Source organism: Physella acuta, unplaced genomic scaffold (genome assembly GCF_028476545.2).
Source record: "Physella acuta isolate Inbredline_101_S28 unplaced genomic scaffold, ASM2847654v3 ptg001405l, whole genome shotgun sequence".
Classification (NCBI taxonomy): domain Eukaryota; kingdom Metazoa; phylum Mollusca; class Gastropoda; family Physidae; genus Physella; species Physella acuta.
The window spans coordinates 83,578-107,605 of record NW_026732920.1 but is presented as its reverse complement, the minus strand read 5'-3'; the positions used below and the strand labels follow the sequence as shown (position 1 = coordinate 107,605).

The window sequence follows — 24,028 nt, the reverse complement described above, 5'->3', positions numbered from 1 at the left end:
AAGTATTATGTATAAGAAAACTATCCTAAATTAATGAAAGAACATGCCAGAAAGAAGTATTACTATTGTAAATCTGTATCAGTCCTCACAAGCCGATGATGAAAACGTTAATACTAATGCGAACACAAGGCAAACTGACGCTGTAAATTACATCTATGAGGGGTGGGGGGGATTAAGTTAAAAAAATAACACAAAATATAACAAACGCCTACGCATTTTAATAAAGTGTAATATTTGGATAAGTAGACGAACCAATGTATTAAAATGATTTCTGTTTGTAGAAACCACACAGCAGATCAGGGGCGGGTAAAGCTTGAACAAGGTTTCGGTTTTTACCTTGTCATTTCTGTGAACTCGGCATATGAAGAGATAGTGTGGTCAGCACTATGCCCAGACGCCTTTACTTTCCCTAACGCGAGTTAGGTACCCATTAGAGTTGGGTGGACTCAGGGACGATCTACTGACTTGAACCCGGATTCGAACTCGAACTCTAGCAGTCCGGTTCTCTACCGCTAGACCACTCCGTCCCAGAAACAGACAGTGGTAGTGGCATGTTTTCACCTTTTAAAAGTGTTACCTAATACAGTACTATCAATACGGTACTTTAAATAAGATACTATACATATGTTGTCATAAATACCTGTATTATAGATATATATAATGTTAAATGAAAACTAAAACATTGTTCAGAGAAAATAACAGTGCACTTCGAAATTTTGTAAAATAAAGGCCGATGGCTAGGACGTTTTAAAAGTTTAATGCATCTAGTTCAGAACCTATCAATTGATTTATTAATTCATCAGAAATATTCGCAATTCTTTAATTTAAAATATTCAAGAAAGACAACTCATAACTACAATCTAAAATATCATTAAGTGAGTTAATAAATTCATAAATAAATAAAAGGCAAACTTTTGTTCGTTTGTTTGTTTATTAAATGTATTAAAATGTGTTTTAACAACGATTTCAGTGTTAAAATGTATTTTTAATTTAAAATTTGTATTTGAACGATAACTTTAAATCAAAACAGCTAGCTGATTTTAAAAATTGATTTATATAAATAAAAAGGTTCACATTTAAGAAGGTTATTGAGTCATAATGATTTTGATTCATCATTATTACTTTATCGTATATACGCAGTATAGCGTAAGTATTGTATTCGTTTAAAAAAATCGAGATTTTCACAGAAACCGACGTTTTACACCTACCTGAGTCGGAGAAACATAGTTTTGGAAATTTGTCCGTACGTCTGTGTGTGTGTTTGTGTATCTGTAACCACGATAACTTGAGTACCTTTACAGCTAAGTTGATGATATTTATATTTACTGTTTGTAGAAAAGCACACCGCATATCAGGGGAGGGTAAAGCTTGAGCAAGGTTTCGGTTTTTGCCTTGTCATTCCCACCCCCCCCCCCATCACCAAACCGACACTGGTATTGGCATGTTTTTACCTTTAAAAATGTTTCCTAATACAGTACTATAAATACAGTAATTTAAATATGGCGCTATATATAATATAATAAAGTGTCGTAAATAAAGTATTATAGATACTTTAGCCCTTATAATCATAAATATGTTTGTATATGTAAAATGTAGGCTTTTATTTTGCTCATTTAAATTTCATGTGAATTAGTTCAATTAAATCCGAACCAAGAACTTTTATTGAATTAATTCGCTTACGCTGATTTCCACTTATAAATTTAAATTCACCAAGAAGAATAACCTACGAGTTTGCTCCCAAAAAATGGCTAAATGTACAAAGAAATTCATAAATAATTTTGATAAAAACAAAACATTGTTGACAGTGTAAATCAAAATTAGAATATATTTTATAATGTTATAAAAAGGATCGCTAAGCCTTTGTTTTGTAATTTTAAATTATTATCAGGCTCAAGTTTTAATTTGCAAACAGCTAGCTTATTTAAAGAATTGACTTGTTGATATAATAAGAAAGTTCAAAGTTATCAATTGTCGTTTCTTGCAGATCTTTGACACAATACTCCGTGTAGCTCTGTGATGAACATGGACGAAAATGAATCAGATTCGGACATCGAGGAGATACAAGAAGCTCTTGCAGCAGGTAAAATTCAACCAGGACTTATTGTGCAAGAGCAAAAGAAACATTTCATCAATAACAATGAGGGGCTAAAGGACAAAATTAAAGAATTTTCATTGGACAGTTTGAAATGGATTGAAAGATTGGTCCTGTCTAGCAAACAAAATGATGCCTCAGTTAACAATGGGGAAACAGATGGTGATCAGCTGCAAAATGATGATTTTAATAGGGAACTTAAATTCTACAGACAAGCACAAGCAACTGTTTTAGAGGGTCTTGCACGACTTGCCAAATTATCTGTTCCAACTAAAAGGCCAGAAGACTATTTTGCTGAGATGGCAAAATCTGATGAACACATGAAAAAAGTTCGTTCCAAGTTGTTAGAAAAGAAAATCTCTATGGAAAAATCTGAAAAGGCAAAGAAGTTGAGAGAAATGAAAAAATATGGTAATAAAATACTTAAAAAAACTTTTAAAAAAACCACGTTTTTCTTGTGGACTAAAAAGTAGAAAATAACTATTTACATACATTTGATGACAAAAAACGTGGGTACGTTCACCATCAAATTTCCCGACCCATCTGCCCGACCCACGTTTTTTTGTCATCAAATGTATGTAAATAGTTATTTTCTACTTTTTAGTCCACAAGAAAAACGTGGTTTTTTAAAAAGTTTTTTTTAAGTATTTTATTTTCTCCTTTTTAGTCCGTTGCTACACATGAAAAACGTGGTTTTTTAAAAAGTTTTTTATATAGTTTATTTTCTACTTTATCTAATGACTTGATTAAGTATGACTTGACTAAGTGTTTATAAATACACGGACTAAAAATCTTGAGCGACCAGGATTCGAACCTGGGTTGTCGCGGCCACAACGCGAAGTACTAACCACTATACGATCACGGCCAGCGCGCTCACATCGATTGGGGCCGAAGTAACTGTGTAAATAGGCCTCCAGTCTTGTCGGTATCTTTAGAAATCATGTCCTCAATTTTATGGTCCTTAGGGCGTAATTAAATTAAGCTAATTACGGTCTCTAATTGCTAGTTTTTATGATTGCATCTGAAATTGTTAGGCGAAAGTAGCCTGCATGCCAAATTTCAGATCTATAGAGCAATCAGAAGTGGGCTAATTTTCGATGTCAATTTTAACAACAAACACACGCGAAGCTGAGTTAATAAAAACGTGTTAAAAAGGTGCAAGTGGAAGTATTACAGAAAAGACAAAAAGAAAAGAGAGAAATGCTTGAATCTGTTAAGAAATTTAGGAAAGGACAAGTTGATAAGCTTGATATTTTTGATGAAACAATTGAGAGGCAACCTAAGCAACAAAACCAAGGAAAACAAATTCAAGGGAAGCAACAGTTCAAGCCTAACAAAAAGCGAGAGTATAAAAACAAAAAGTTTGGCTTTGGTGGGCAAAAAAAGAGGTCAAAGTACAATACAGCAGAGAGCTCAGCTGATCTTAGAGACTTTTCAAGAGGTCCAGGAAAAAGAAACTTTAAGAGCAAGCCACAAGGAAAAAACAGTAAAAGACCAGGAAAAAACAAACGAAAAACAATTAAGAATAAAAAGAAGTAACCATTTAACATTGCATAGTTTTTGTTTCTTTAATGCGATTATGACATGATTTTGTTATCCTTCAATGAATCACCAGTCACATAACTGAACCAATTCATTATTAGAATAATAATGAAAAATTTATATTTATTTAGCTTTTATTAAAAACAATATTTTTTTAAATAGCCACATTTCATTGTAAAATCACTATGTGGACTTATTTGTAAAACATAAAAAATAACATTTGAAAAATTGGGCATATTCTTGCATTAATTTCATTTTCCTTTTAAACAATAATGATTTCACTAAAAAGTGTTTGTAAATACAACTTAAGTGTTGTCAATGACATAATTATTTTACCTGAGCAATTTTTTTCACTGTGAAAGTAAAATGAATTTTTTTCAATGTCCTAGTGTTTGATCAAAGAGTAAGTTTTTTAAAGTACACTATTGCAACTCAGGTGTCCACACAAAAGATTTTGTTTCATGATGATATTCACTCTGTAGACAAAAAGATTAGTTTATAGTCCTTATTCACCATTTAAAGAGTGATCATTTGGCTGGTTGTTTTTCTGGTTCAGCTTTTAGACTCCATGCCTTGTCCATGTACTTTGTTATACTGGAGCAGTGACGATGAAAATTTAAACGTCTGTCTGATTTTTCATGTTCTATCTGTAAATAAAAAAATAATAAAAGATTATTAATTGCAAAAAAAAAAAAAAAAAAAAAAAAGTAGCTCTGTTGTTTTAATGTATTTATAAAAGAATGTAATTGAAAATAGTTCATACTCTTGGTCTATGCCAGGGGTCGGCAACCTTTTCAGGTGTAAGAGCCTAAAGTTTCAATTTACAAAATTTCCCAGTTTTTAAAGAGCCATTAATATTTGTTCTTCCATATTAAGGTATTTGATTAGAATTAGCAAAATAATTATTTGTTTATGGGTTTAAGTATGAAAAAATATTGATTCATATAAAAACATACACATGTTTTGCACAAAACATAAAAAAGTATTTCAACTAGTTCTTTTAGGATAATAAATTCCAATTATAAAACTATTCCTACCCAATTTAGAATCTAATAACTATAAGAATATACCACTCAAGTCAAATTAATGGACGGTAAAACATACAAAAATGCCTTCTGATTAAAATAACCTGATTAAAATAACCTTTACTATTGAAAATATTTGGATAAAAGGGCACTTCTGTAGTTGAAAGCATGGAACCACTGCCACGGGGCAGGCCACATCACAGCTGTGGGGCTGGGCTTTGTGTCCATGCAGCTGTCAGCTTTTTGTATACGCTCTACTTCACCTATTCTTAGTGTTTTTATTTTGTTTAAAGTTGTTTTCTAGTATAATATGTTTATGAGTTATGAAAATAAAATAATATCATTATTATGGAACTGGCGAGCCGCATCCTGACATCAAAAGAGCCGCATGCGGCTCGCGAGCCGCAGGTTGCCGACCCCTGGCCTATCATATAACTTAATAAAAAAATTTATGGTCGATCCAATAACTTAATGGACCTTTATTTGAGTGGCTGCCGGTCACGTGATCGGGATATTTACTATCAGTTTCCCTGCACTGCCGATTAAGACTTACAGTGAATGGATCAGTTCTATGCTGCTTTTTTGAGTACACAAACGACTCAGTATTGATTCATTAGTCCCCAATTTAAAACCCATAGTTATTTCTTCCAGGCATAGAAGTTATAAGCAAAAAAAATGTGTTGCCACAATTAAATTATAGATCTAGATCTAGAATCTAGTATAGAGTCTAGATCTAGATCTAACGCCGTTGTCCGCTCGGAACATATTTTGTGAGTTTTTTTAAATGGATTTTATAATTCAACTAGCATCTAGATTATTTAGTTTATATTCAACTATTAAAACATTTAGCTGCCACAAAATAGAATCTAGATCTAGGTTCTAACACCAGTCTAGACTCTAGACAAGATCTAGATCTAGATTTAACGACGTCGTTGTCCGATCAGAACAACTTTGTGAATGGGTTTTGTTTTGTAGTTCATCCAGTAGCGTACGCAGGGGGGGAGCAGGGGGAGCGGCCGCTCCCCCTCTGGCCATTTTCAGCAAAGTGGCGCCTTTTTGGAAACTTTTTAAACTCAAATTTTTAAACAATGATATTTGTTAAAAAATATTTTTGGTCGGCACATCTATGTAAATCACAAGATTTCTTTTCATGAAGCAATTAAGCATTATTGTACTAGTCTAGTAGTGTCTACGTTTACAACACGTACTAAAAGCTGCATCAGTTTGCCATTCTAAAAATAACCATTACGATGCATTGCAATGTTTAAAAAAAACCTCTACGGGTAGTACCACTTGGCAAGAGGGGTTTTAAGTTTAAGGCAACTGTATAATGTATTTGCTTACGAATAATTGAATTAGAAAATGTTATACATAAAACTTCACATATAATTACTTTATATTTACAGTTTGAATCGTGTGATTAATTTTTAAAAAATTACAATACAGAAACAAATACAACTGATGTGGCACCTCTATTTAAATTTACTGATGAGCAAACTGCGTAGTGGTGGGGAAATTTTGACAAGGTCAACAAAGTCATCACGATGAAGTAGTAGTATTCTTACAGTTTGGGCGATAGTGATTACGATTACAAATTATACGAAACAGTTACAAGCCCCCTCCCCCATGGATCCGTCTGTAAAAAAAAAATATTGTCATAAACCTCTGCTACTTATTTAAATCTATTTCTGTAATATATATTTGTGTAATATATATTTGTGTAATATATATGTATGTTTAGAACAGTCATCTAAAAACTGACTCTATGTTCACTCTGAGTTGGTTATCTCCGCCCCCCCCCCCCACACACACACACACCTCACCACCACAATTGTGTAGAGCGACATTAATGTCACACCTAGGTATACACTGGGTTGGATACACTGGGTTGGATAATTGACCTAAAATGACCGGACAGTGGTGAATGAAGTTGAACCCACCTCCCCCCCCCCCCCCCCAACCACCCCGAACTGATCTGTTAAGTACATGTAGAAAAACGCGTAGTGATGTACCAAAGTACCATGCCGCCAAAAAAAATAGCTTTTTAAACGTAAAACTCTGTGAATATTGTCTTTGCAATTACTAGTAAAAAGATGTGTGATCATTCAGTGATCTAACCCATAGCTACCACTAGGTTAAAAAATGAGCACAAAGAAGCAGTAGTTATTTAAAAATATATGATCTGTACCAAAAGACAAATATTTAGTTAAATGTAGGCTTTTATTCCGCATGTTATCTTTTATATCGAAAAGCGTGGTTTTATACCAACTCTGATTTTAAAAACTTTCATTATGCTGTAATACTTTAGCATTTATGATAACGATATATTAAATTATGATTATAGACAAAAACATTTTGTAAACACGAATAGTGTTAAACAATTTGATTATATTCTAAAGTAAATATTTATTTGTTTTGACATGTATAATTAAATGTGTAGATATATACATATTTATATTAAAAGAGTGATTATTTCCCCTATTTCACTTGTCTTAAATAATTTCCCAGGAATTATTATGTTAGAAATTTGTTTACAAGAATTACAAAACAGATTGTGTTACGTTCATTGTTTTTGGTTGTAGTGTGTGTAGAATTTTTTTTGTTTTTGTTTAGATTGATACAATTTTTGTTTTGTCGGACTACATTGTGTGTTTTATCTTATTTCTTCAGAGTGCTATTTTCTATTTATTTTACATCATAGCGAAGTAATGACATACAGCTAGTAATTATATATATATATATATATATATATATATATATATATATATATATATATATATATATATATATATATACATATATATGTATATATATGTATATATATGTATATATATATATATATATATGTATATATATATATATATATATGTATATATATATATATATATATATATATATATATATATATATATATATATATATATATATATATATATATATAATACACGTATATGGAAAGCGTTAAAAATTTGGCGCCTTTTTTTGCTCTTTTCGCTCCCCCTACAACGAAAACCTGGATACGCCTCTGAGTTCATCTAATCTAAAATCTAGATTATTTACATCTAGATCACATTTAGCGCTTAAATGTAGTAATTTTGTTCAAGTTAAATAGTACCAAACAGTAGAAAATGGGTTAGATCAATATTATTTATTTTAGTCCTGAGTGTTAGATCTAGATCTAGTTAGTTGCAAGTTCCTGTGACAAAACAATGTAGAAACCAAATCAATTAACAAAGTTTGTTCAGTTGTCTTTTCCGATTTCTCAAAAACGCAAATGCAACTTTCACAGAACAATGTAGTGATCAGAACAAAATACACCACCCACCAAAGTGAATGGGCCTGACACCACATTGAAAAAATTGCAAATCAATAAATCCTCTGATGATGGAGCATGGCGACTAACTAAAATATCAATGCTAAATTTCTTATCGAACATGTCATCATGTAACAGCCTCCCAGCGTAGAGGTGTGGGGGTGGGGGGGGGAAGGGGCGGGGGAGTTGGGAGGGTGACACCATTAAAACATTAGTTGTAAATTAGATGTTGTAAGTTTGCTTCTGTAATTTCAGATAACATGACATCTTAAAATAATTTTTTTTCGGAGTGGGGGTGCATCCGAACTGGTGACGCTAAAGCCTAGGACTTAGAGTATATACTGTTTTCAATTATTTTCTTTTTAAGTAAATTAAAACAACAGAGCTACATGGAGAGCTGTGTCGCAAAATCAAGAGCTAACCTATTGTATAAACCGAACTTTCTCATCATGTCTACAATTCAATTCTTTAATTTAGCTAGCTATTAGCAATTAAAATTTGAACCTGATAATAATCTATAATTACAAAAACAAAGGTTATGCAATCATTTTTATAAGAATTTAAAATAATTTTGTTTTAATTTACACTGTAAATAATGTTTTGTATCTTTCAAAATTATTTATGAATTTCTTTGTACATTTAGCCATTTTTGGGAGCAAACTTGTAGGTTATTCTTCTTGGTTAATTTAAATTTATAAATGGAAATTACCAAAGATGAATGAATATAATACATTTTCTTGATTCGGATATAATTCATCTGAAATTTAAATGAGCAAGATATTTTTTTACTTTCTCGTATATACGTAGTATAGAGAAAGTCTTGTAATTGTGCAAAAAAAAAATCGAGATTTTTACAAATCTCGACGTTTCACCCCTCACTGTAACGGAAAAAAATAATTTTGCAATCTTGTCCGTATGTCTGTGTGTGTGTGTGTGTGTGTGTGTGTGTGTGTGTCCGTGTGTAAACACGATAACTTGAGTACCGTTACAGCGAGGTTGATGAAATTTCATATAAAAGTATTTTATCAAAATCGTAGATCCGTATCAACTTTTGAGCGATTTCCGATAACAGGAAGTGGTACTTTTCCTACTTTGAAATTTTCAAAAGCCTATAACTTGAGTACTATTTCAGATAGATAAACGAAATTTCACATGTAAGTAAAAGATCTAATTCTCTACCTTCTGTTAAATTTTGAGTCATTTCCGTTAAACGGAAGTACTAATTTACGCTACTTCTGATTTCTCAATAAACTACTGTAAATTTCTAAAGTACTAATAATATTGCGCACTATTATGCACTTTTTTGTCTGTTTGTGTGTGTGTATGTGTGTGTGTGTGTGTGTGTATCGGCCTACATAAGCCTATAATTTAAATACATGCCACATACGCATAAGTATATGTTTATAAGCTTTAATCACTACAGACGTAATGACAACGATGTGTATCTATAGTCTGTTAATATTATAGTAGCATGTTGCATTGTTTTCTCTTAAGTTGTCACCACCACCCCCTTGTTATAATAGTCGATTTGTACTTAAAAGACTATTGAACTTTAATTAATCATTAATTGAACTCGCAAAAAATGCATTTTTCTTCTGTAATTTTTGCAGTTTTTTGCCTTGGTGTCACTGCCCTAAATGGCGTCACCCGGTGCGACCCGCACCCCCCGCCGTGCCCTCGCTTCGCCTCTGGTACCTTGTAATTTTGTAAAATAAAGGCCGAGGTTAGGAGAGGAGAGTTCATGAAAAGTAACGCAAAATTGTATTTAGGCACAACATACTTCATACATACTTCATATAACGTTATATAACATAAACATAGAACAATGTCTACCCGCATATGTAATGTTTCTATCCACCCCCCCCCCCCCTTCGCTGTTTACCTCCATAACACGTAGCGCCTCCTGCTTGTGTGTGTTATGTGTGCTCTATATGACAGGGATCCTTTTTTTATATAGTTGGTTGTGTGTTGTGACGTAGATGTCTATATACAGTGTGTAGACACAGAGTGTGTGTGAGAGTTGCCTCCCCTTGGAAGTGGTGTGCTAGCGTGAAAAACAAGTGTGTGAACGCGGGAGTGTGTAACTAGTGTGGTGTAGCGTCAACACAGTGTATCTAGTCGTCAGTCTTTTCTTCGTGTCAATGTTTTGCTTGTAGTTGGTGAAAATTATACTTTAATGTTACAGAAACGTCGATGGGTCATGTGGTGAAGTCACTTCAAAACAAATGTTTATATTATTTATAAGCTGTCATGAAGAATGTATAAATGTTGTCACGTATGGACCACAATATCAACATAAAATAAATGTATGCGGTGCCCCAAAAACAAAGAACAGGAAACTCTGATTTATTATTTTAATTAAATGAAATCAAAATTCTGCAGTATATTTTCTTTTTTTTTTGTCACTGCAAAGATTACATGCCTAGATAAGCAATAAATATTTTTTGTTACTCATGAATATGTTTATTTTCTGTATTAAATATTCGCTACTAGGAATTATGACGGTACTGTAGAGAAGACGAAACATTGCCTGTTTTCGAACGCCTCTAAAAACAGCATCAAACTAGCAATGTTATTTTATTCATCAAAGATGTCAAATTTTTCTTTAAACACATAGCCACATATTGGACAATCAAATACAAACAAAGAAACATTTTTTTTTGCCACTTAAGCCTATATATTCATAGATAAATTTGTATATTGAAAATGTAGGCTTATAAATAAATATATATATATATATATATATATATATATATATATATATATATATATATATATATATATATATAAATTTATATATATATATATATATTTATATATATATATATATATATATATATATATATATATATATATATATATATATATATATATATATATATATATATAAGCTTATATATTCACGAAAGATGTCAAAGTTTGCTTTAATCACATAGCCACATAGAACACATAGGCCTACTTGACTAACCAATACAAACTAAGAAACATTTTTCCCACTTTAGCCTTTATATTATTATATACATTTGTACATGGAAAATTTGGCTTATATCTTGCTCATTTAAATTTCGGATACATTAATGTAATTATTTCCGAATCAAAAACCTTTGTTTAATTAATTCGCCTACGCTAATCTCCATTTATAAATTTGTATTAACCAAGAAGGATAATCTGTAACTTTGATCCCAAAAATTGCTGCATTTAAAAAAAATTCATAAGTATTTTTTAAAAATACAAATCATTGTTTACAGTGTAAATTAAAATAAGAATATTATTTATTCTTATAAAAATGATAGTTTAACCTTTTGTTATGTAATTTAAAATTATTATCAGGCTCAAGTTTTAATTGCAAACAGCTAGCTGAGTTAAAGAATTGACTTGTTGATACGGTAAGAAAGTTCAGTTTAAGCAATGTTTCTATATCTTTAGTCGCTTGACACAACACTCCGTGTAGCTCTGTTGTTTTAATTTATTTATAAAAGAATGTAATTGAAAATAGTACATACTCTTGATCTATGCCAGGGGTCGGCAACCTTTTCAGGTGTAAGAGCCTAAAGTTTCAATTTACAAAATTTCCCAGTTTTTAAAGAGCCATTATTAATTGTTCTTCCATATTAAGGTATTTGATTAGAATTAGCTAAATAATTATTTGTTTATGGGTTCAAGTATGAAAAAAAATGTATTCATATATAAACATACACATGTTTCGCACAAAACATAATAAAGTATTTCAACTCGTTCTTTTAGGATAATAAAATCCAATTATAAAACTATCCTTACCCAATTTAGAGGCTAATAGCTATAATAATATGCCACTCAAGTCAAATTAATGGACGGTAAAACATACAAAAATGCCTTTTGATTAAAATAAACTTTAATATTGAAAATCTTTTTTTTAAAAGTGCATGGAACCACTGCCACGGCGCTGGCCACAGCACAGTTGTGGGGCTGGGTCTTGTGTCCATGCAGCTGTCAGTTGTTTGTATACGCTCTACTCCACCTACTCTTAGTGTTTTTATTTTGTTTAAAGATGTTTTCAAGTATAATATTTTTATGAGTTATGAAAATAAAATAATATCATTATTATGGAACTGGCGAGCCGCATCCTGACATCAAAAGAGCCGCATGAGGCTCGCGAGCCGCAGGTTGCCGACCCCTGGCCTATCACAGCTATCTATATATATAATTCTCTTCTGGGAGCCGTTAGAAAAAAAGCTGCAAGCGCCTCCTTGCAGTCCCCTCTCTTTCTCTCTATCACAATCACTACCACCCCCACCCCACCCCCACATTGTCTGGTGAGCTGTGGTCACGCTGTTTACATTTTACAATCATAGAGACGGGTTTGGTGACGGCTATTAGGGGCAGATAATTTAGTTTGAAACGATTTTAAACTAAGGTAACTAAGAGGAGGCTGCTTTCACGTGGGGGGGGGGGGGAGGGGGGAGGGGGGTTTAGTGTTTTTAAGCAAATATTTTCAGTGGCAGCATTGGTACTGTCGAATTCACAAATTATAAATTACTGAAAAGTAGAAAAAAACAACTAAATAGCGGCGTATGATACGCAGCGGGTCGGCTCGTATATCTAATTCTCTTCTGGGAGACTGTAGAAAACAAGCTGTAAGTGCTCCCTCCTACCCCCCCCCCCCCCACCCCCTACATGGTCTGGTGAGCTGTGGTTCACGCTAAATGTTTACAAGCACACCTGGGTTTAATGACGCCTATTAGGGGCAGATAATTTAGTTTGAAACTATTTTAAACGTAGGGGGGAGGGGGGGTTATCGTACTTTAACGAGCTACTTATAGTGTTTTAAAGAAATATTTTCAGTGGCATCGTTGGTACTGTCAAATTCAGAAACTATGAATTACTGAAAAGTAGAAAAAACAACAACTAAATAGCGGCGTATGATATGCCGCGGGTCGGCTCGTAACTTTATAAAAGGGTAGGGCCCATCCTATAACTTAATACATTAGGGCAACATAACTTAATAGATAAGTATGGCCGAACATATAACTTAATAGTAATGTATGGCTGTTCATATAACTTAATAGTAGTGTAGGGCCCATTAGAAGAGTGTGGCCGAACATATCACTTAATAGTAATGTACGGCTGATCATGTAACTTAATATAAGGGTGGTGTTAGTAATGGTGTTTGAAATGACTTTGGTAATAAAGTTGGTTATGGTGTTGATAACGGCATTGGAAAAGGAAATGCTGCGACTGAAAATATTTTGCTGTAAAACACTATCAATAGCTATTGAAGGACGAGTATCCTCACCCTCACTTTCCACTCCTCTCCCCCCTTCCCCCCCCCCCCCCCAATTCTGCCTCCGTGAAAGCAACCGTCTGTGACGACAGTTTACAGGCGACAATGAAAAGAGCAAGAAGAACATGTTATTATGTCCCCTTAGTTTTAAATCGTTTAAAAGCTAAATATCTGCCCCTAATAACCGTCACTACGATTGTAAACAGTGATATGCCTAGAAAGCAGGTAGGAACGGTTAAGCTGCGTGGTGTCTTGTATGGTCCCCATGAAGAAAATTATTTATATAGATAGATACGGTACTTGAAATTGGTACTATGAATATGTAATAAATACAATAAGTATTATGGCTTTATAGTAATTGAAAATATTGAATCCCACATATCATCGAATCTAATAAACACACGATAAGCAACAAATCTAACATGTCGGATATCGAATCTAACAACAAGATCGATACTACTGTTACGGCGTTAAATTAATCACTGCAAAGATTGCATACCTTGATAGCGAACTTGTTTTTTTTTTTGTTTTGAATATTGACAGTTTTGTTGATATAAACTCGGTTCAGGTTTATCTCTTTGTTAATGTTAAATTACTTTGAAAAGCTCATATAAGCGTTAATCAAGAAAATGTATTTTATTCATTCGCTTTGGTAATTTCCATTCATAAATTTAAATTAACCAAGAAGGATAACCTATACATTTGATCCCAAAAATGGCTAAATGTACAAAGAAATTCATAAATAATTGAAAAATATACAAAACATTGTTTACAGTATAAACAGAAACAAAATTATTTTCAATTCTTATAAAAATGATTGTTTAATTTTTGCATTTTTAATTTCGATTATTATCAGGCTCAAATTTTAATTGCAAACAGCTAGCAGAATTAAAGACTTGAATAGTAGAGATGATGAGAAAGTTCAGTTTTAACAATGTCTCCTTTTCCACCATTTGCAACACAAATTTCCATGTAGCTCTGTTGTTTTAATTTACTTAAAAAGAAAATAATTGAAAATAGTACATACTCTAAGTCCTAGGCCAGAGGTCAGCAACCTTTTGAGACGGAAGAGCCAAAAGTTACAATTTACAAATATCCCAGTTTATAAAGAGCCACATTATTATTTCAATATTATGGTATTTGATTAGGATTTGGTAAATAAATTTGATTTGTTAGTTAAAATCACGGAATTGTTTCCATGGTGCTGTCCACACCACGGCTGTGGGGCTGGCACTGGTGCCAAAGCGGCTGTCAGCTGTCTACTCTCTACTCCACCTATTCTCACTGTTCTCTGCTGAGTGTTTTATCCTGTTTAAAGTTGTTTTTCTTTACAGTATAATATTTGTTATGAGTTTTGAAAATGAAATAATATAACTTAATATTTGTGCAAGGAGCTGGAGAGCCTCATCTCGACATCAAAAGAGCCGCATGCGGCTCGCGAGCCGCAGGTTGCCGACCCCTGTCCTAGGCTGTAGCGTCACCAGGTCGAGTGTACACCCACTCCGAAAAAAAAAAAAAAAAAAAAACATATATATTCATATAAATATAAATATAAATATAAATATAAATATATATATATATATATATATATATATATATATATATATATATATATATATATATATATATATATGTATATATATATATATATATATATATATATATATATATATATATATATATATATATATATATATATATATATATATATATATATATATATATATAAATGTATAAATGTATATATATATATATACAGTAACGTGAAATGAAAACAAAAACAGCGTTCAGAGGAAAAGCACAGATTGTTAAGTAAAGGCTGGTTGCTAGGACGTTTAAAAAGTTTAATGCATCCACTTCAGAATCTAGCAATTAATTTATTAAATTATCAGAACTATTTTAAATTTATAAATTTAAAATTCTCAAGATATACATTTCATAACTAAAAATCCAAATATCGTGAGATAAATTAAGAAATAAAGAAATTAAATTATTGGAAAACTACTGTCGTCTATTTTGTTTATTAGAAATATTAAAACATTTTGTGAAATTTTTTATTTTTTAAACTTTGTTTCTAATATTAAATTTTCAATTAAACAATAATCTTAAATAGCATACAAACTGTCAACTGAATAAATTAAAAAAAGGATTTTTAAAAACGTTAAAGTTGGGGGTTAATATTGATTACTCGAATTTTAATTTGTCTAGGGTCATCCTATTTACTATATACTTAAAATTTGTATCATTTTAATTCTATGTAATTACAAATTTATTTCAGCTCTACTTTAAAACCCAAATCCCCCCCCCCCCCCCCCCCCCCTAAACACACCTCTCAGCCCACCACGCCGATGGAAAAAAAAATCCCTTGAATCATCATTTAATTACTCATTTGCATTTTCAGTTGTTTTTTTTTTAATATTTAGACGTTTTGTATTTGATCTATGTATAAGTAAACCATCTTAAATAAATGAAAGTAGGCTAAAAGTAAGTAAGAAACATTACTATTGTAAATCTGTATCAGTTCTCACAAGCCGATGACGAGACTGTAATACTAAAGCTAACATGCAAGGCAATCTGAAGCTGTAAATTACATGTCTGAGGAGGGAAAAAAGAGGAGAAAACAAAAACAAATAAATTTACTTTCTCGTATACGAAGCATAGAAAAAGTGCGAAAAAAAAAACGGAGATTTTCGCAGATCTCCGTACGTCTGTGTGTGTGTATGTGTGTCTGTAAACACGATAGCTTGATTACCGATGAAATTTATATATAACGAGCCGACCCGCTGCGTATTTGCTTAAAAACATTAAACCCCCCCTTTCCCCCCCCCCCCCCCCCACGTGAAAGCAGCCTCCTCTTAGTTACCTCCTCTAAGTTTAAAATCGTTTCAAACTAAATTATCTGCCCCTAATAGCCGTCACCAAACCCGTATCTATGATTGTAAAATGTAAACAGCGTGACCACAGCTCACCAGACAATGTGGGGGTGGGGTGGGGGTGGAAGTGATAGTGATAGAGAGAAAGAGAAAGAGAGGGGACTGCAAGGAGGCGCTTGCAGCTTGTTTTCTAACTGATCCCAGAAGAGAATTATATATATAGATACTTACTGTTTGTAGAAAACCACACAGCAAATCAGGGGCTGGTAAAGCTTGAGCAAGGTTTTGGTTTGTGCTTTGTCTTTCCCCCCCCCCCCCCCCAATCACCAAACCGACACTGGCTTGTAATTACCTTTAAAAGTGTTACCTAATACAGTACTATCAATACGGTCATTAGGGATCGGCGTGGTCGAGTCGGTAAAGCTCATGGTTGCTAAACCGAAAATCTCGGGTTCGAACCCTCGGGCAGATGAGGCTCGCTAGCTGGGGACAGCAGCTCTTCTAGGAGAGACAACTCCAAAATCAAACAACTGATGCTTTGTAGTTTGTTCTTGGTTGAAAAAAAAGGCTAAAAGCTAAAAACGGAAAAGCAGGCTGAAATCGGAGTCAATGGACTCAATGGCGCATAACCGGTTGACACGTATCCTTAATTGTAATGGAGGCGTGGTCGAGTCGGCAAAAGCTCATGGTTGATAAATTCGAAAAAAGTCTCGTGTTCAACCCTCTGGCAGATAATGCTCGATCCTTTCCAACACTAAAAATTAAGATCGAAGCAGAAGAATACGGTAATTTAAATATAGCACTAAATATAATATAAAATGGTGTCATAAATACAGTATTATAAATATATTAAAAATAATGTGAAGTGAAAACAAAAACATTGCTCAGAGAAAAGAACATTGTACTTTGAAATTTTGTAAAAGAAAGGCCGATGGCTAGGACATTTAAAAAGTTTAATGCATCTAGTTCAGAACCTACCAATTGATTTATTAATTTATCATAATTATTTTTAATTCTTTAATTTTAAATATTCAAGAAAGACAACTTATAACTACAACCAAAATATCGTTACGTAAGTTAATACATTCATAAATAATTAAATAAAAGGCAAGCTAGTGTTTGTTTTGTTGTTTTTTTTTATTGAAAATATTAAAATGTGTTATACAACGATTTCAATAGTTAAACAATTTTTAATTTTAAATTTTTTTTTGGACAATAACTTAAAAAAAAACTGCTAGCTGATTTAAAAATTGATTTATATAAATTAAAAGGTTCAATTTTGTCTACGATGTGCGTTTAAATGCTTCTGACTTTCTCGACATTACAACATAACATTTGAATCGTTAGACTTGTTCTCAAAAAAAAAAAAAAAAAAAAAAAAAAAAAAAAAAAAAAAAAAAAAAAAAAAATACAACATGTGATATTAAGATTCGACATTGTTTCACATTACGTATGTGACATTAAGAAAAAAAAATGCTCTTTTATAATTAGCTACAAGGGGACGGAGTGGTCTAGCGGTAGAGAGCTAAACTCCTACTGCTAACCCGAAAGTCTCGAGTTCGAATCCTGGTTCAGTAGACCGTCCCTGAGTCCACCCAACTCTGATGGGTACCTAACTCACGTTAGGGAAAATAAAGGCGGCTGACCATAGTGTTGAAAGGTCACAGAAACAAACAAGTGAACTCTACTTCACTTGCCCCATAGACCGTCAGGTTTAAAAGCCAAACTTTACATCAACATCAAATTCTGTACACAATTTTGAACATCAAAAATGGAAAAAACGAAAGGTTTAAAAAAAAAAAAATTAAAAATTTGTATTACTTTTGGCCTAGAAAGTTGTATACATTTCATATAATACGTCTGGATAAGTAGATCTATAGCTCTAAATTATATTTGAATGCATTCGTTCAGTTTCTTCACATTCTAAAATTGGAAGATGACGCCATTAGCTTTGTGTTCTTTCCGTAGCTTAAACAAGTGAATGTGACGTCACTGTTTATTAAGTTTGTCACAACTATAAACTCTTTTCCGGGTGTATAATTAAAGTTGTGTTTCTACATTCGAAAAAAAAAATACGAAGTATAGAGAAAGTATTGTAATCGTGCAAAAAAAAATCGAAATTTTACAAATCTCGACGTTTTACACCTTACTGATACGGAAAAACATAATTTTGCAATCTTGTCCGTATGTCTGTGTGTCTGTGTGTGTGTGTGTGTGTGTGTCTGTGTGTCTGTGTGTAAACACGATTACTTGAATACCGTTACAGCTAGGTTGATGAAATTTCATATATAAGTATTTTATCAAAATCGTAAATCCGTATCAACTTTTGAGCGATTTCCGATAACCGTAAGTGGTAATTTTTCTACTTTGATTTTTTAAAAAGCCTATAACTTGAGTATTATTTCAGATAGATAAATGAAATTTCACATGTAAGTAAAAGATCTAATTCTCTACCTTCTGTCGAATTTTAAGTAATTTCCGTTCACAGGAAGTACTAATTTATGCTAGTTCCGAATTCTCAAAAAAAAAACGCACGTAAATTTATAAAATACTAATAATGTTGCGCACTACTATGCACATCTTTATTTGGCGTTCACTTGGTGTGCAATTTTTTTCTACGAGGATTTATTCTATTTTAAAAAGTTTAAGTAGCCTATTTAAAGTGGATTAAAAATCATGTCTATATCCCGAGTCGCCATTCCCCGTAGTGTTATATTAAAATAATCGAGAAAGTTTAGGGGAGATCACTCCCGGTTTATTATTAATCATTTTTACTTTCTCTTATTTACGAAGTAAAGAGAAAGTCTTGAATTCGTGCAAAAAAATAAACCGGGAGTGATCCATCCTAAACTTTCTCGAATATTCTAATATAACAATACGGGGGATGGCAACTGGGGACATAGACAATATTTTAATCCATTTTTAATTACTTAAACTTTTTATAATAGAAATAGAATCTCGTAAAAAATGAATAGCACACCAGTTGAACGCCAAATAAAATAAGCATAATAGTGCGGGATATTATTAGTACTTTATTAATTCACATGCGTTTTTTTTTTTTGAGAAATCGGAAATAGCGTAAATCTCTACTTCCGGTCGACGGAAATTACTCAAAATTTGAAAGAAGGTAGAGCTGTAACGGTACTCAAGTTATCGTTTTTACACACACACACACACACACACGCACACACACACACACACACACACGCACACACACACACATACTCACAGACATACGGACAAGATTGCAAAACTATGTTTTTCCGACTCAGGGAGCCCTAAAATGTCGAGATTTGCTAAAAATCTCAATTTATTTTTGCAAGATTGCCAGACTTTCTCAATACTTTGTATATACGAGAAAGTAAAAACGTATATGAATTTATAAAGAACTAATAACATTCCGCACTATTATGCACATTTTTTTTTTGGCGTTCACTTGGTGTGCAATTTTTTTTTCTACGAAATTTTATTTTATTTTAAAAAGTTTAAGTATTTGAAATTGATTAAAAATCATGTTTATATCCCGGGGGCGTGTGTGGGGGTGGGGGGGGGGGGGGGCAGTAGACTTTCTTCGGTTGGGGGGGGTGTGTAGAGCCCCCACGAAGGTGTGCCGGGAAGAATCTCTGCACGTGTGTACCGACTCAGAAGTCTAGCTCCCATTAGCCAGGCAGGCCTCGACGTATCGAACCCCGACTAACTGGCCTTGAAAATGATGGTTTGATCGCTACATTTTGGTCGCTTTTCATCCGAAGGTTCTCACCAGGCTTGTCTTCCCCCCCCCCCCCCCCCACAGCAGATGCGGGACGCCGTGTCCTACCACCCGGTACCCAGCTTGACAGTGGGGGGGGGGGGGAGTTAGGGCCTAAAAACAGGTTAGGGACGCGTTTCTGCCTTCGTGTACACAACCCCAAAGTTGACCCCGTCCCCCCCCCCCCCCCCAGCCGACCACTCACGGCCATGTCGGACACTGTGTTTTCTATGGTCTCCATGAAGAGAATTATATATATGTAGATCCTCTTATTAATTCAAGTAGCAGTTTTCATAGTCACTTATCAAATGTCGTGTCACCCCCACACCGGTCGTTTGTTGAGGTATCAGTTATTGAAAATACTCAACAAAACAAAAACGAAGAAGAAGAAGAAAATACAAAAATTAAAATTAAAATAATTGGCATTTTATCTTAAATTAATCAAGCAAACTTACAATATCTAATTTACAATTATTGTTTTACTTGTGTCACTCCCCCTTCCCACCACAAAGGAGAACGGATCCTAGCGTCACATACAGGCTTTACCGATACTACCTTCTGGAGTACTCCTAACCGTGGTGGGCCTAGGCTTTCTTCACATCCAGTACATTGTACTACCAGCAATGGGAGATGTTCCTTGACCATTCTTGTCCCATGGGCGCCCTAAAAGCCTAGGAGCTGCAATGCGGTGTACTTCCTATTGAAGTGTCCATCCCAATAGAAAAATTCAACGTCATTGTGGATATCACAAAGAAAGTAAACTAGCTAAATGTACAACTGCAAGGTACTTTAATTATAGCACTATATATTCGGTGTCATAAATACAGTATATATATATATATATATATATATATATATATATATATATATATATATATATATATATATATATATATATATATATATAATAAAGTGAAATGAAAACATAAATATTGTTTAGAGAAAAGCACAGTGTACTTTGAAATTTCTAGGGCGTTTAAAAAGTTTAATGCATCTAGTTCAGAATCTAGCAATTAATTTATAAAATCATCAGAACTATTTTATATTTATAAATTTAAAATACTCAGGAAAGACAACTTATAACTACAGATCCAAATACCGTCAGATAAATTAAGAAATTAAGAAATAATTAAATTAATGGAAAACTAGTGTCGTCTGATTTGTTTCCTAGAAATACTAAAACTTTTCTATGAAAATTTTTTATCTTTTAAACTTTGTTTCTAATATTACGTTTTTAAATAGACAATAATCTTAAATAAAAACTGTTAGCTGAATGAAACAATGATTTTTAAAAAAGTAAAAGTTCAGAATTCACACTACTTACTTTATCTTGTTTAAATTATCTAGGGCATTAGCCAAAACTGAATTTAAGCACTTACACATCGCCTCTCGGCTCTTTGGTCAAGATCAAAGTATGGTATCTGTTGTGGATCTATATAAATCTTAGTCATTTGGTCGGCTAGCCCTCTTTAGGGCTGGCTGCCGGGGTTGATAAGTTGGTCATCGAGGCATCGAATGCAAAAGATCGCTGTGGTGTTGCGCCCATACATCCCTCGAATACACACAGCTCCCGAGAAGAGTCACCTAGTACTTGTACTACGGTGGCTTCAATGTACGAGTGGTTAATAATCAATTCTTTTCAGCTAGACGACGCCTACCTAGGAGCAATCTTAGGTAGGATGTTCCGTCTCGACACCATTGAACCATCTATACTCATAGCTATATAGGAACCAATAAAAGAAACATAAATTAAAGGAGAAAATAAAGAAGCAAAATCATTGAAGATACTGAAAGCCAAGAAAAGACAAAAGGAATAAAGTAAAGACATTTTGAAAACAGGAAGAATCAAGACGGAAAGCGGATTCAAGAAAAGAAACTGAAGTCCAAAGGCAAGAAAGTATAGACATTTTGAAAATCAGGAAAAGACAAGAATCAAGACGTGAAACTGATTGTACATTGTATGCTAATTCATGTAACTTTCATGTAATAAAAATGCGACCTATTCACAATTGGCTCCTTGCTCGAGTGGAGCAAACTGTGTGGATGGAAAATTATTAAAAAAAAAATGCGGCTCTTTTGATGTCAAGATGCGGCTCTCCAGCTCCTTACACAAATATTAATATCTATATTAATTTCATTTTCAAAACTCATAACAAAAATTATGCTGTAAAGAAACACAAGTTTAAACAAGAAAAACTCATCAGAGAACAGTGAGACTATGTGCAGTAGAATATATACGGACAGCTGACACTCGCTTGGGCACCAGGCCCAGCCGTACTGTGGACATTCCCGTGGCGACCCTACTATGCTTGCCACTGCTCATGTGCCAACTTTTTGGAATGTCGTTAAATGGGGAATGTTATGTTATTTAGAATGCAAATTCCCTATCCGTTTTAATTTGACATGAGTGACTTAGTTTTTTTAGTTATTAGCTGCTTACTGTTGAGCCGGGTACTGGACGGTGGGGTACGAGTTTACCCTGCGTTTAGTGGGGTGGAAGATAAGCCTGGTGATAACCAAAGGACAGAAGCGGCAGATACACGGTTATCAAACCGATACCCAAGAACAGTTAGTCAGAGTTTGCCGAGTTGTGGCCTGCCTGGCTTATGGGAGACACCTCCTGAGCCGGTGATGTCCGTTAAGAAGAAAATAAGTTAACAGCTTCTATAGGACAGTCCTATATTTATTTTATTACTAATTTCCTTATTCTGGCGAAAATGTATTTACCTAATCCTAATCAAAAAATAAAATATTGAAAAAAAATGTTAGTGGCTCTTTAAAACCTGGGAAATTTTGCAAATTGTAACTTTTCGCTCTTCTGTCTCTAAAGGTTGCCGACCCCTGATCTAGGGTCATCATATTTACTTTCTCGTATACTTAAAATTTGTATCATTTTAATTCTCTGTAATTCCAAATTCATTTCAGCTCTACTTAAAAAACCTATCCCCTCCCCCACCTCTCAGCCCACCACGCCGATTGAAAAAAAAATCCCTTAAATCATCATTTAATTACACATTTGCATGTTCATGTTTTTTCGTTTGTTTGTTTTTTAATATTTAGACGTTTTGAATTGGATCTAAGTATAAGTCAAACCATCTTAAATGAATAAAAGTAGGCTAAAAGTAAGAAAGAAAAATTACTATTGTAAATAAGTATCAGTCCTCACAAGCCGGTGATGAAAACTGTAATACTAAAGCGAACATGCAAGGCAATCTGAATCTGTTAATTACATGTCTGAGGCCGAAAAAAGATAAAACAAAAACAAAAAAAACAAATAAATTTACATTCTCGTATACGAAGCATAGAGGAAGTATTGTAATGGTGCAAAAAAAAAATCGAGATTTTCACATATATCGACGTTTTACACCTCCATGAGTCGGAGAAACATAGTTTTGCAAATTTGTCCTTACGTCTGTGTGTGTGTGTATGTGTGTGTGTGTGTGTGTGTGTGTAAACACGCTAACTTGATTACCCATACAGCTAGGTTGATGAAATGTATATATAATATTGACTGTTTGTAGAAAACCACAAAACAGATCAGTGGAGGGTAAAACTTGAGCAAGGTTTCGGTTTGTTTCTTACCACCCCCCTCTCCACCAAATTGACACTGGTAGTGGCATGTTTTTACCTTTTAAAAGTGTCACCTAATACCGTACTATAAACACGGTACTTTAAATATGGCACTATATATAATATAGTGGTGTCATAAATACAGTATTATATATATATATATATATATATATATATATATATATATATATATATATATATATATATATATATATATATTTAAAATATTCAAGAAATACATCTCATACCTAACGCAAAGTTCTGACAGTGAATAAAAGTATTTCAGTTCTGGTTTACCATTTTATCCGAGGTTAGGTCACAGTTACTCCAATTACAACATTTATAAAAAAAATGTTAAGAAAACATTTTTGTAAACTTCAACTATTTTACTTTTTGCATCAAATGTTCGCTACAAGGAATTAAGACTGAGCTGTAGTTAAGACAAGGTTGTGCATGTATTCGAACGTCTCTAAAAAACAGCATCGAACTAGCAATGTTATTTTATTCATGAAATATGTAAAAGTTTAATTTAACAACATAGACACGTATTTGACTAACAAATACAAACTAAGAAACATTTTTCCCACTTTAGCCTTTATATTCAT

General features: G+C 33.2%; 1 protein-coding gene across 1 annotated transcript; it reads left to right on the top strand.

Moving 5' to 3' along the window:
- The first annotated feature begins 2,020 nt into the window (after positions 1–2,020).
- On the top strand, positions 2,021–4,312 carry LOC131927464 (putative rRNA-processing protein EBP2). Its single transcript, XM_059283150.1, has 2 exons — positions 2,021–2,504; positions 3,241–4,312. The coding sequence occupies exons 1-2, from the start codon at positions 2,023–2,025 to the stop codon at positions 3,629–3,631; spliced, it is 873 nt and encodes a 290-aa protein (XP_059139133.1). The 5' UTR covers positions 2,021–2,022; the 3' UTR covers positions 3,632–4,312.
- Positions 4,313–24,028: the final 19,716 nt, after the last annotated feature.